At 37.5% G+C, this 13,574-nt stretch overlaps 5 protein-coding genes and 1 pseudogene across 6 annotated transcripts; 3 read left to right on the plus strand and 3 right to left on the minus strand.

Annotated features, from left to right (window-relative positions):
- LOC104767521 (histone H3.2) lies at positions 27–553 on the minus strand. Its single transcript, XM_010491539.2, has one exon. It carries the CDS (start codon positions 544–546, stop codon positions 136–138), a length of 411 nt encoding a protein of 136 aa, XP_010489841.1. The 5' UTR covers positions 547–553; the 3' UTR covers positions 27–135.
- On the minus strand, positions 1,190–2,846 carry LOC104767511 (annotated as a pseudogene).
- Positions 2,901–5,815, minus strand: LOC104767531 (U11/U12 small nuclear ribonucleoprotein 65 kDa protein-like). 2 transcript variants are annotated; one of them, XM_010491553.2, is made up of 11 exons: positions 5,560–5,815; positions 5,290–5,361; positions 4,984–5,193; positions 4,771–4,852; positions 4,521–4,661; positions 4,156–4,317; positions 3,902–4,075; positions 3,496–3,583; positions 3,303–3,361; positions 3,161–3,226; positions 2,901–3,025 (listed from the first exon to the last, which is right to left on the minus strand). In XM_010491553.2, exons 1-11 carry the CDS (start codon positions 5,745–5,747, stop codon positions 2,966–2,968), a joined length of 1,302 nt encoding a protein of 433 aa, XP_010489855.1. In that variant the 5' UTR covers positions 5,748–5,815; the 3' UTR covers positions 2,901–2,965. The 2 variants fall into 2 exon arrangements, with proteins under 2 accessions (XP_010489855.1, XP_010489849.1); XM_010491547.2 differs by having other exon boundaries at positions 2,901–3,081.
- On the plus strand, positions 8,124–9,503 carry LOC104767547 (nicotianamine synthase 3-like). The gene has a single exon (XM_010491560.2). The coding sequence runs from the start codon at positions 8,223–8,225 to the stop codon at positions 9,192–9,194; it is 972 nt and encodes a 323-aa protein (XP_010489862.1). The 5' UTR covers positions 8,124–8,222; the 3' UTR covers positions 9,195–9,503.
- Positions 9,568–11,553, plus strand: LOC104767555 (proteasome subunit beta type-4). The gene is made up of 7 exons (XM_010491569.2): positions 9,568–9,656; positions 9,745–9,809; positions 9,908–9,984; positions 10,525–10,654; positions 10,752–10,911; positions 11,000–11,185; positions 11,283–11,553. Exons 1-7 carry the CDS (start codon positions 9,651–9,653, stop codon positions 11,406–11,408), a joined length of 750 nt encoding a protein of 249 aa, XP_010489871.1. The 5' UTR covers positions 9,568–9,650; the 3' UTR covers positions 11,409–11,553.
- On the plus strand, positions 12,199–12,845 carry LOC104767564 (transcription factor bHLH149-like; the record flags this gene model as incomplete). The annotated part of the gene is made up of 1 exon (XM_010491577.2): positions 12,199–12,845. A coding segment is annotated over one exon (528 nt), but the record flags the coding sequence as incomplete, so codon positions are not given.

A 13,574-nucleotide genomic window follows, 5' to 3' on the forward strand; every position in this document is an offset into this window, starting at 1 on the left:
GCATTTAATAAAAAAACATAGCCGAATAATATTAATATTAAGCCGTTGGATTAAAACGTGAAATTATACAATCATCATCACTCGATCTAAAGAAGAAACACAAAAGCCCAACATAATAATACTTAAAGAGAAGATCTAAGCGCGTTCGCCTCTGATTCTTCTGGCGAGCTGGATGTCCTTGGGCATGATAGTGACTCTCTTAGCGTGGATAGCACAGAGATTGGTGTCTTCGAAGAGTCCAACAAGGTAAGCCTCAGCAGCTTCCTGAAGAGCGGCGACGGCACTGCTCTGGAAACGTAGATCTGTTTTGAAATCCTGAGCGATCTCTCTCACAAGCCTCTGGAAAGGGAGTTTACGGATGAGAAGCTCGGTACTCTTCTGGTACTTCCTGATCTCTCTCAGAGCGACGGTTCCAGGTCTGAATCTGTGTGGCTTCTTCACTCCTCCGGTGGCTGGAGCTGATTTCCTCGCAGCTTTTGTCGCCAGCTGCTTCCTTGGAGCTTTGCCTCCGGTTGATTTCCTAGCCGTCTGCTTAGTACGAGCCATTCTTTTGCAAAACTGACAGATTGTTATGTATGTTTTATAAACATTCTTCGTCCCAGATTCGGAGATCAGCTCTCGTTATAAAACACTAAACTGTGAGAACTGATTTTAGGCATACTCATGTTCTGATTGATGATGGATTCCTGCCGGTTCTGAGGATAATATTGTCAATAAGCTAACTTCCACGGAGTGACAAGGTCAATGGAGGGTGTGTAATTGAATTAGGTTTGATGAACCAGGTGATTGACAACCTTATTCACAGCAATGATTTGGATACCAAACTATTTGCGGTTTTGGTCGTTTCTCTTGTAGCTGCTGAGAGAGATCAAGGCCATAATAGTTAATACACAACAACAACATCAACAAATTTTCTTGTGGTATTCTTTATAACGTGAAATTGAAACATAATTTATCTTTTGGCAGGTTTCTTGCTAAAGAAGGTTGTATTGAGGTTCTCACATGTGAGGATGTTGCAATTGTTAAAGCATCACTAAAAACCATAGGGGATCCATGTAGAAGATCACTTTCCATACAAGACAATGTTTGAGAGTGCTGGGGGTTTCGAGAACATCAGGTTTCTTGCTACGTCTCAGATCCATGGTGATGATATAAACTCCATGGCTTCATGTATCATGGAAGATTATTATTGATATAAACAGAGAAACAAATTTATTTCAATATCAAGTTCAATTACATTGATTACTACTTTCTCGTCATCGTTTTTTTTTTCTCTTAATGTATCTATTAAACTTGCAATCAGTGAAATTGCTAAACCGTTAAGAGAGCTCCCAAAAAATATATGTTTCTCTGCTATGTTAATTGTGAATGTCCAGGAAGTTTAACTATTCCTCTAACATCCATCACATTACGAAATCTCTGGGCATCTGAAAATCTTCCAGTACCACAAAAGATGTTGGACATAAGTACAAAGTCTCCTCCATGACTTTTCTCCAACTCCATTAGCTTCCTAGTAACCCTCTCAGCCATTTCAGCATCATCATAAACGCTACAAGCTCCAAGAAGCATTCTCCAAACCACAGCTTTTTGCTCAGTCGGAATCTCCAAAGCAATCTTCTCAGCTTCCTCTAATCTCCCTTTCCTTCTCAACATATCTACTAGACATCCATAATGTTTCACATCCGGAGTGATCTTGTACTTGTTTACCATCTTGTTGAAAAACTCTAGAAACTCTTCTTCTGCTAAACCTCCATGGCTACAAGCGTTCAACACACTCACCATAGTCACTCTGTTCGGCTTCAATCCTAATCTTTCCATGTCTTTGAACATACTGACCGCTTCTTTGCCCATCCCGTGCGTTGCAAACGCCGAGATCATTGTTGTCCACGATACAAGATTCTTTCTTTCCTTTGGAACCTCCATGAAAAACTTCAACGCGTTTTGAATACACCCACATTTTGCATAAGCGTCGATGAGAGAGTTAGTGACACGGATGTCACATGGGACAAACCCTCTTTTCATTACATAAGCATGAACTGATCCGCACATCTTTTGGTCTCCTAAGTTCCAAACAGCAGGGAGAATGGCGAGAATGGTTACCTCGTTTGGCTTTATCGCATCGCAAGCAACCATTCTTGAAAACAAGAGTATAGCTTCCTTGGGTTTATTTACTCGTGCGAACCCATCAATGATAGTGGTCCAAGACACAACCGTCCGGTTAGGCATCTTTTCCAAAAAGCAAAGAGCTTTTTCAAACTCTTTCAAATTAGTAAGGCCAGTGATCATGACATTCCAAGTTACGGGATTTCTCTCAGGCATTTCGTCGAACACTTTGTAAGCATCGATTCTGTTTCCAGCAGCAAAGTACATACCAACCAAAGCTGTCTGGACGTAGACATGTAATCCAAAACCAAGTTTAAGCGTCAGCCCGTGGAGTCCAATTCCAAGTAGGGAAGATGGGAATCGCGGGTTTGAACTCGCTTTCAGGAGAAAGAGGTAAGTGAAACTATCAAACGGAGGCAGTCTCTTCTTGTTGTGATCAGACAAGAAATGGAGTCGCTGGAGTTGGTCGTAGAGGAAGTAAGCTCGAAGAGGGGTTTCGCCAAGAGAATAGCATCGAAGCAGAGGATTGAATAGAAAAAGTTTCCCAGAGTTTTGATGATTCTGATCGAGGAGAAGAAGTCCCGAAGTGGTGAAGTGAGAATGGAGCTGGTGGATGATTCTAAGGTTTGTTTCATTTTTTAGCAGAAGAATGAAAGTGTTGAATCGAATAAGAACAAGAACGCTTGATTATAGTGTAAGCGCGAAGAGCGGTGGTTCTTCCACTTGAAGAAAACAAGAACATAATTGTGTACTCAAAACAAATGATTTCCAAGGATTTTCACTTATACAATTAAATATTAGGCAGCGATATTTTTATTGACTTTTTAACCTGAGAGTCAGAGTTACATGATGATCAAAAAAGTCAAAAACCTTCGATACATATATAAATCATCATTCGTTTGGCTTGGCTGCTCCAGGATTCCTGCCAAACTGGATTATCATTGGTTTTCCTTTGAAAACAAAAACATTTACAAGATTCTGCAAAGTCGTAAAATGAATGCCTGTCAATGATATATAGTAAGACATTTAAGCAGAGGATGTTGTTAAGGATTATAACCAGAGAACGATGTGCGACTTCAACAGATGGAAATGTCAAAAAAGCTTGCCCTCTCATCCTTCCTTCCTGCAACAAATATTATTTAATTCACATTAACAACAAGATTATAATCTAAGGCCAGTTTAAAGGTGCGAAGCATCACCTGCATCAGCCTCACACCAAGACTGGATTTAGCTGCTTCTATGCTTTCAAATTGTGACCCTACATGAAAGCTAATATTTAGCTATTTGGATTGACTTCCAGAAAGACAAGGTGTAGTAAGCAGGTAACAACTTGTAACTTAACGACTCGAGATTGTACAAGATTTTGACTTGACTAGCAGAGCTACTTCTTACCAAATATGTAATAGAAATCATCACTAACAACATCTTTGGCAAGGTTTTTGACATACAACACAACCGATGGATTCCCAGCTGTGTAGTTCTGCACACAATAGGAAAACAAAAGGCATTTTTCTCTCAGTGAATATGTTTTTTTCAGAACTGACACACTATATTTGGAATTATATAACATCAAGTAGGAAAATAGTCATGAAAGAACTGCATAGAAAAGATAAGATTAGTATGCAGTAAATATATCTTCATGCATAGAGAATCCCTGGTAACAAGTATGCCTAGCCAATGAGCCAAATTACATTTTCCATACCCAAAGAAAAGGCTGGAATTGATAATCAGGCTCACATCATTAGGAAAGTTCTAGGCAATACAAACATATTATATAACTTGATCTTTGTATCCATACCTTGAACATAGGCAGTGAAAGAATATCCTCTGGAGGTAACCTTCCTTTCTCCAACTCCTCTAAACTCACAAAGGGATTCAAGTTTAAATCTTCTTCTTTGGGCTCGTCTGCAGGATCTTCATTCTCACTATCCTCTTTATATTCGTCTTGTGCAACTTTTGGGGTAATCTTGATCTATCGTCATAGGCCTTACAAATATCACCACAACTACACAGCATATTATTATTGAAAGGAAATTATGGATAATATGATACCAGCATAACATGCGTATTCTTTCTTATTCGAGGGATCTCCTTTGGGGTCAAAGAAGAAGGTTTCAATCCAACAGTCTCATGCGGCGCATCCTTGTCCACACCAGGACCAACAAGATTCTCATGTCTAGCACGCTTCCTTCCTGATTTTGATGTACCTGTATCCTAAACGCCATACCATCACAATTCTTACCCAAATACTAAATATCAATGACTAGTTGATTATCACATACGTTTACTAAGAAAAGAAAAAAAAAAAGAGAACAAAGCAGCAACTATGATATGTAAATCTAAGCACCCATAACCAGCTTAGCAAGAAGCCATTTTACTAATATCATAAAATGCAGACATGGCATGACGCGTCATACCTCATCAGATTCCATCTCTGACTCGCTACTAGATTGATGCTCCAACTCAGTTGGTTGGGGGACAGTTTTAGGTAGAGGTGGCGTCGGCAGGGCAAGGCGAAAAGGAGGTGGAAGATTCATTTTGTTCATCAGATGCAGCACCTACGATCAAAAGGTCTAAAATTACAATTCTAGTTTGCTATGCACACCATGATAATTGAACAACACTTATACCCACCAGATACAGTGAGTCAGTGACAGTAAAGCTAACCTGGGTGTATAACGGTGGGACAGCGATAAGAGCATTAGTAATGTTGGCTAGTATATTTTCATCAGGTGGTGGGTAAGCATATCTGCAAAAATGAAACCGATCAAACATAGAAACATTTAAAGCCGACAAAATTAAAGAATGGTGTTGTGTTTTCACATTGTGTTTAAAAGGATGAGGAGATAAAAACACACACACACACACAGTAAAACTTACTGCAGGTGAGGAGGAAATGGATAGTTTATGCCGAGTTTTGGAGCTACCGGTTCGCCAGAAATCGTCTGCTCAGATTTTAAATCACTGTTTGTGCTAACTGTAGAGAAAGCATTTCCCTTGACCATAGATTCTTCGATTTGTCGAGACTTCTTGTTCTCATTAGGTTTATTGGCTCTCTGTACTTGTAGAACCTTACCAAGAAACCTCAGCCTACACAACCATAAAACCAGAAGAAGAAAATAAAGAGACTTGAACAACTGAACTCCTATCATGTTAATGGAAGATGAGTAATTCTGAAACTGGTACCCATTTAACTGACGATGTGCTTGAGAAGCAAAAGCTTCATTCTTGAAATCCACAAATGCAGCATTTCTCAATCTGTGGTGGCAAACATTACATGTCAATTTAGACTAATTCCACATTCGATTTCTTCTTTTCGAGTAAAGATGAAATCTTTTCACTTTGTAACCTAAACATTCCAAGACATATTAACTATGAACTTTCCAGTCCCCAGTATCTTCTAACCAGTACTAAATTCCAAGTAAATCGAAAGATAAAGGTTGCTGGAAATTTTACTTTCCACCGGAGCAAGGACGAACAGCAGAAGCTCCGTACTGAGAAAAGAGCCGAGAGACGATATCATGAGGGATTCCATCAGGAAGATGCCGAACCACAAGAGTTACACCAAACGGCTCGGTAACCTGAGAATCAAATTGCGTCGCCGGTATATTCACGACCGCCTCCGATGTCGCATGTGCAGCCATTAGAGCTCGAAATCGAAACCCCAACTCAGAACGATGACTATTGTTTTCAATAAAATTGATTTGTAATTTAAACCGGACTTGATTTTTTGAAACCATACAGACCAATAGAGAAAACTAAATCGAACCGGGAAGGCGTTTTGCGTGTTTTAATTTTTGGGCTTATCCACCTGTGTGGCCCATTTAAAAAGTTTGAATTGTGTGGTTTTCAATAAATTGATTTGCGAGACTAAACCGGACTAGATTTTGGAGTCAAATGATCGAACCAGTTAAGTCATATCATACGACGACGTTTTATGTTTAAATTAGTTTATTTTAGACACAGCTCTTATACAAGCTTCTTTCGTTTTGGTTTAAAAATACAATAGTTTGGATACATAAAATAGCTAGAGACCATTGATGAGAAACTGAAATATCATATTCCATGTGAGAAGCTAAAACTACAACCATCAAAATTACATGTTCGAAGGGAAATGGTGTTCTTCATCATTGAGAATAGTTGATAAGAATGTATTTTGTCAACAATTAATGTATATGATGTTATAAAAAAACAAAAACGAGAACGAGTGGCGGATACATTTTTAACGATGAAAAATACTATTTCATATCGTCTCGACGGCTTTGGACGTTTTAGCATAATAGCATTCATAATATTTTTTTTCATTTTCATAAAAATAGTTATAGTTTATATATAAATCTATGATATATTTTTTATGATCGACAAATTTAGCATTACAATATCAATATAGCATAAGAGGACAATTAAGTTATAATTATTTTGAAAAAAGAAGAAGAAAACAAATTGTGAGGTGGACAACGCAATTCAATAAGAAGATGGAGTTGATAGTGAAGGGAACATCAACAGATTAACAGGTTACTTGACCACATATACTTTCTTTCATCGGTTTTCAAACATTCAAATTGACAAACTTTTGTAAGCTTTCCTACAATTATCAAACTGAATCTTCAAATTTTGGGAAAAATTAAGAATATGTCCATTTCATAAGAAGATAATATACTTTTGGCGTGTGCCTCCCACACACTTCTTCTGGCTCTCCTTGTTTTCTTGTATTATTCATGAAATTCTCAAATTCTTCACGCAATCCTTTTTTAAAAGAAATTTTAAAAAATATCTCATTTTAGTATGAGAAAATAATAATTATTGAATCCCTTGAAAAAAGAAAATACTAAAATAGATATAAGAAGAGAGAAAAAAATAGATATAAATAGTTTGTATGGATTTTGTTGCCCGTGGAGTTTATACAAGAGGTATTAATGCATTCATCGAATAGTTTGTTTTTCCAATATAAGAAATATTGTATGATGCGTCAAGGAATAAGTATCTCTTATTATTTGTGACTTTGTGTGTGCATTCCAATAATCCAATCCTTCATATTCGTCTAACACACATGGATTCCACAACTTCATATATATACGTTTTTTTCTTTCTTTCTTTCTCTTATGTTTTGTCAACGTATTCCATTCCATATACGATCTCTCCAATTGTTCCTAAAAGCTAAATTGAGATGAGTTTTTATTATTTATTATTCTTTTTAGGTAGAACAAATTGAATGATTGCGTGAAGAAGTTGAGAATTTCATAATTAAAGCATACCAAAGGAAAACAAGGAGAGCCGTAAGAAAATTGTGGAAAACACACGCCACGGAGATATTATCTTCTTCTGAAATTCGCATATTCAGTTGATATTTGTAGTCTTGCAATTTGTTCTCAAAGTTTGATGCTTGGAAACAAACAAAGGACGTTTTATTTGGTAAAGCCACTTCTCAAAGATATGGAGAATTCATAACTCTTTTTTTGTTTTTTTTGATAAAGGGTTTAAGAATTCACAACTATTTCTAAACAAATCTCTTGGTTAATTATTATATATTTACAACTGCGTAAAATTATATGGCCTCTTTCATTTTGTACCATTATGTGTTTACAGAATGCAATTTTTTAATTGTTTGATACGAGTTGGAAGAAGTGCATGCCTTGATCGCCACATCATGTACATCCATCAATTATTGGAGATAAGATTTCACGTAATTCCACCAATTACTGTACATACTGTAATACAATATACAGCTAATTTCTAACATTTTTTGGATCTCGTCCATGTTTACATGACAATCGGAGTTTCGAAGATTAGAAACAATTTTCAGAACTCGAATTAAAAATGTAATCTCTTATAACGTAAAGAAATGATACTTTAATTTCAAACGGTGCAGCCTAGTTTTAAAATTTAGAATAATAATATTTTTTCTAGTTATCCTAATTAAAAAGGACAAAAAAATCAACAACGCAACTGTTTTATTTGAATAATAATATGTTAAAATAATAAGATTCTTTTTGAGTTGATATGGATCCTACCTCACTACCAATAAATAGCCATCCCTCCAAACAGTTCACCACCAGAGAAACACAAAAAACATACTAAAAAAAAGAAGACCAACAATAACCTCATCGTATAGTGTCTACATGGGTTGCCAAGACGAACAATTGGTGAAAACTATATGCGACCTCTACGAGAAGATCTCGAAGCTCGAGAGTCTGAAACCATCTGAAGATGTTAACATTCTCTTCAAGCAGCTCGTTTCCACATGCATCCCACCTAACCCTAGCATCGACGTAACAAAGATGAGTGACACAGTCCAAGAGATTCGACTTAACCTCATCAAGATCTGTGGCGAAGCCGAAGGTCGCTTAGAACATCATTTCTCTTCCATCTTGACCTCTTTCCAAGACAACCCACTTAACCATTTAAACATTTTCCCTTATTACAACAACTATTTAAAACTCGGAAAGCTCGAATTCGACCTCCTCACACAAAACCTAAATGGTTTTGTCCCAAAGAATGTGGCTTTCATCGGATCTGGTCCCCTCCCTCTCACTTCCATCGTTCTTGCATCATTACATCTCAAAGACACAATCTTTCACAACTTTGACATCGACCCATCAGCGAAATCACTCGCTTCTCTGCTGGTTTCCTCTGATCCAGACATATCTCAACGCATGTTCTTCCACACCGTTGATATAATGGATGTGACAGAGAGCTTGAAGAGCTTCGACGTCGTGTTTCTAGCTGCTCTTGTTGGAATGAAAAAGGAGGAGAAAGTTAGAGTGATCGAGCATCTGCAGAAACACATGGATCCAGGTGCTGTGCTCATGCTGAGGAGTGCTCATGGCCCGAGAGCGTTTCTTTATCCGATCGTTGAGCCGTGTGATCTTCAGGGGTTCGAGGTTTTGTCTATTTATCACCCGACAGATGATGTTATCAACTCCGTGGTGATATCAAAAAAGCTTCCTATCGTTTCAACTGGGAATCTCGTTGGTGGACCCTCATGCTTGCTCCAGCCATGCAACTGTTCCAAGATCCACGCGATAATGAGCAAGAAGAAGAACACGATGATGATCGAAGAGTTTGGAGCGAGGGAGGAGCAGCTGTCTTAAGAGGACGTTTACTTGTTTCTTAATTCTCTATATATCTTTGGAAGCTTCTTCTTCTTCTAGTTATGATTTGTGTTTTTTTTTTGTGTTGTGTGTGTTTGGTGTCTTTCCTTCTTCTTTGTTTGTTTTTTTCTTTCATTTTTTATAAAATAACCGCAGCCTTCGGACCAATCAAGGCCCAGTAGGTTTGTAAATAAGCCCTAAAATAAAACAGATTAAATATAAAAACGGGCCAGACCTAAACAATATAGCCCAATATAGCTTTCGAATAACATTGGTAAAATTGTTAGGCCCGACCCGGTTCTATCTGTTTCTTGAGTAAAGGAACTTCTTGTTACTTTGGTTGGAATCGAGAAGAAGAAGATACAAAAACATTAGATCGTGAGAGAGAGANGAGAGAGAGAGAGAGAGAGAGAGAGAGAGAGAGAGAGAGAGAGAGCCATTCGAGTTTCTGAGAAGATGACTGTAAGTCGGATCATTCTTTCAATTGCTCATGCATTATTTTTACTTTCCTGGGGTTTTATGACTTTGATTGTGTGTTTGTCCTGTGAAGTTTACGATTCAGATTGAGAACGGGACTGAAGTGAGGAACGCTGAGGCTGATTCCCAAAGAACATTGTAAAACCTCTCTTCTTCTTATTAGGATTCTTTGAATTGGAGAAAAATAATTTGGGATTCTGTTTTCGTATTTTTAAGGGTTTTATAATTTTTGTTAGGTACCCGTATGTTACTGGAACGTCAGTGGTAGCTATCAAGTACAAAGATGGGATTTTAATGGCTTCTGATATGGGAGGTATGATTCTCTCTACCTAGTTTCAGCTCTCTACTTGTCCTTTCGATAGTTCAAATCTTATTGTTGTTGCTTGCTTGGGTAGATAAAGCAATTTACTCTTTTAGGCTTTGTTTTTATGCATTCTTCATTGTCCACAAGAGTGCTGGCAATATTAGTGCTGGCTATATAGATATTAGTGCAATTAATCCGGAGTCAGGATGTGTAAAACAAAATATACGATCTTGGTTGCTTGCTGTAACATTTGTTTCATCTTGCTCAAATGTTATTTTTTGGTGAGAGGTATTTGAGTGCTCAAATTTAGTAGCGAAACCGGCATTGTAGCCTCTTTGATCAATTTGAGTGTCGCATCCAGAACTCTACCATCTCTGTCTCTTAAACCACCTTGGTCATTTATTATAAGATAGAAGAAATTGCTTACTGGAAAATGGGAATGAATGGTTATTATCATTAAAATCTACTTTATCTTTAGCAAAAGGAAAGGCTTTGGTTCTAGAGAATGATGAGACTGTTATTTTAAAACAAGCTTTTACTGCTCTGCAGGTTCATATGGATCCACCTTAAGGTACAAGAACGTTGAGAGGATGAAGGCTATTGGTAAGCATTCTCTTCTTGGTGCCAGTGGGGAAATCAGCGACTTTCAAGAAATTTTGCGTTATCTTGATGAGCTCACGTAAGAATACGTTTCATAGAATGTTTCTTTTTCTTGTCGTCTCCTTCTTAATTATTCCCTTTTTGGCTCTTGATTTAAACTCTTACTGTTTTTGCAGGCTGAATGATAACATGTGGGATGATGGTAATTCCTTGGGACCGAAAGAAGTTCATAACTATCTGACCCGAGTTATGTATAATCGCCGGAACAAGTTCAACCCTTTGTGGAACACTCTTGTCCTTGGAGGTGTAAAAAATGGAGAGAAGTACCTTGGGATGGTAAATGCCTAATAAGACATTTTTTTTACCTTCTTAAATGAGTGAGTGTAACAGTTTTGAATTGAATGCTATGAATGTTCTTCTTTAGGTCTCAATGATTGGTGTTAGTTTTGAGGATAACCATGTTGCCACTGGGTTTGGGAATCACCTAGCTAGGCCGATTCTTCGTGATGAATGGCGTGAGGACCTGAGTTTTGAAGAAGGTGTCAAACTCCTAGAGAAATGTATGCGTGTGCTTCTTTACCGTGACAGATCAGCTATCAACAAGCTTCAGGTGTGTTTTAATTTCAGTATGTCAACTCATCTCCATCTAATTGGGGAATCAGATCATTGACCCGACTCGTTTCTCGTTTCTCTGGACAAATTTGCAGATAGCAAAGATGACAGAGGAAGGTGTGACAGTCTCTGAGCCCTACTCGCTTAAGACATTCTGGGAATTCAAGGCGTTCACAAACCCAACAGTTGGTGCAGAAGGCTCCTGGTTATATGATAACTGAAAGATTAAAAAAGGAACGAGTTAGCAAAAACAAGTTATTTGATCCAAGAGAGCTGTTTCCTTTGTGTGATGTTGTTGTTCGACAGTGACCTCTTTGTTAATGAATTTCTGAGTAAGAATTAGAGGATTTATCGTTTTTCTCATGACCAGACAGACTCCCTACGCAGATAATTCAGTTAGTCGTCAGTCTCGAATATGAAAAACAACAAAGTTGGTAAACTTGTAATTTATCACTTAATCAGAACTTGTTTACTATATGGATTTGGCTCATAATTTTCCTATGTTGTGTCCGCTGATGATAATTAGCTCTTGCCAAAAATGAAAAACTAGTGTCCAAAAAAGAAAAGAAAAGAAAAAAAAATCTTAATGATTGACTTTGACTAAGTTTAGTTGGTGATTTCTGTCTGTTCTTAATTCTTAGTATGACTTAACCCTGAATTTGAATGAACGTACACATGTGGAGACTTTTTCGTATTTCTGAATGTTGTTGTCTGATACACGCACCCGAAAAAACAACAACAAAAAAGAAAAAAACTTGCGACCACTACATAAAATGTTTCTTCTCTAATTCCAAATTAAAATAAATTTGGTGAGTAACAGTATATTATTATTTGGTAGGGAAAGTCAGATTTGAGCGTGGTTAAAAAAATAAAGAAAGAAAAAAACCTGGAGACGGTGTCTCAATTAAGGGGGCAAGCCTCTCTGGCCAACCACAGATTAAAAGGGCCCTTTTAGATTCTCTTCAAGATCTTCGTCCTCTTCCTCTTTTTTTTTTACATTATTAACCCACATATTTATTTTACATAAATGCACATATATACTACATTATCAGGCTCGAATCCACCATCAAACCCACATATTTATTTTACGTCGAAGCTTTACGCCGAGTTCGTCAAAGATCCACCACAACCAACGAGCCTGATAAAGTTGTCTCCGTTGCCGCCAGAGAGATACGCGAGACGGCGGATCGAGTTCTTGCTGCTTCGGCTAAAGGTACAACTCGTTGGAGCAGAGCGATTTTAGCGAGCCGTGTCAGAGCGAAGCTCAAGAAACATAAAAAGGCGGCTAAGAAGTCAACCGGAAACTGTAAATCGAGAAAAGCCGCGACGGAGACTAATCGGATTAAGTTACCGGCGGTTGATAGAAAACTCAAGTTTCTTGGCCGGTTAGTTCCCGGTTGCCGGAAAGTCTCTGTACCGAACCTTTTAGATGAAGCCACCGATTACATCGCCGCGTTAGAGATGCAGGTACGAGCTATGGAAGCTCTCGCTGAACTCCTAACCGCCGCCGCACCACGGACGACGTTGACCGGACCTTAACCGCGTCAGTTGTGAATTAGCTTTTTTTTATTACCTTTTTACCCTTTTTTTTGCTTAAGTGTTTTTTTTTTCTTTTTGGGTTTGGGTCTACGCGATTTTAATTTATTAAATTCTTGTATTTTATTTGTATACACCAGTCTTTTATTTTGATCTTCCTTTAATTTTCTTTAACAAATTCCAACTAATCTCGATATTAAAAAGTTGTTTATCACCCTTTCAACAAAATTAAACCTACAAATTAAATTAAAGAAAAGTAAAGAGAATAATAAAAAGTTAAATAAATAATTTGACAAGTTGAAGCAATTCAAAAAAAAAAAAAAAAAGAGCCATGTGCGTGTAACGTGTTGAGGACACCCACCTTAATTTTGTGGCCAGTGGACTCCATGTGATTCTGATAGACTTTTTCCCACGTTCATGTTTTTAATGTCAATATGTGGGAAGTGTATAATTTTGGCTCATAATAAAATCAATAATTTGTTCCTTGAATGTCAACATTAAAAGAGGATATAGGCATACGACTCTTTATGAGAATTTGACAATTTTAAAGATTGATAATGGTATAAATACAACTTAGTAAAAAGTGAGTTTGTCAGTAAGAAAAAAAAATCCACTAGCTAGGAAATGACAGGTACATTGAAAGAAGAGTGAGCAAAAAGGACCACAAACGAAAAAAAAATGGGCACCAAAATTAGGAGAAACAATAAGATTGAGAAATGAGTCTCTTGGGAACATCTTTCTTCCCTCTTTAAGACTCTCTCCCCCCCCNNNCCCCACCCCACGTGTGCTCTTTCTTATTTACATCCGATATGTCTTTCAATATGCATTCACACCCTTTTTTTTTTTTATCA

Source organism: Camelina sativa, chromosome 3, assembly GCF_000633955.1.
Source record: "Camelina sativa cultivar DH55 chromosome 3, Cs, whole genome shotgun sequence".
NCBI classification, from domain to species: Eukaryota; Viridiplantae; Streptophyta; class Magnoliopsida; order Brassicales; family Brassicaceae; genus Camelina; species Camelina sativa.

What these genes read in the sequence shown, in the direction of transcription:
- LOC104767521 (XM_010491539.2), bottom strand. Translation starts at nt 546, where the DNA reads ATGGCTCGTACTAAGCAGACGGCTAGGAAATCAACCGGAGGCAAAGCT.
- LOC104767555 (XM_010491569.2), top strand. An exon ending in GCTGATTCCCAAAGAACATT is followed by an intron (nt 9,810 to 9,907) that starts GTAAAACCTCTC and finishes AATTTTTGTTAG; the next exon opens with GTACCCGTATGTTACTGGAA. An exon ending in CGTTATCTTGATGAGCTCAC is followed by an intron (nt 10,655 to 10,751) that starts GTAAGAATACGT and finishes CTGTTTTTGCAG; the next exon opens with GCTGAATGATAACATGTGGG.
- LOC104767547 (XM_010491560.2), top strand. Translation starts at nt 8,223, where the DNA reads ATGGGTTGCCAAGACGAACAATTGGTGAAAACTATATGCGACCTCTAC.
- LOC104767531 (XM_010491547.2), bottom strand. Translation starts at nt 5,747, where the DNA reads ATGGCTGCACATGCGACATCGGAGGCGGTCGTGAATATACCGGCGACG. An exon ending in TTTCACTGCCTATGTTCAAG is followed by an intron (nt 3,584 to 3,901) that starts GTATGGATACAA and finishes TATTGTGTGCAG; the next exon opens with AACTACACAGCTGGGAATCC. An exon ending in TTGGTGTGAGGCTGATGCAG is followed by an intron (nt 3,227 to 3,302) that starts GTGATGCTTCGC and finishes TATTTGTTGCAG; the next exon opens with GAAGGAAGGATGAGAGGGCA.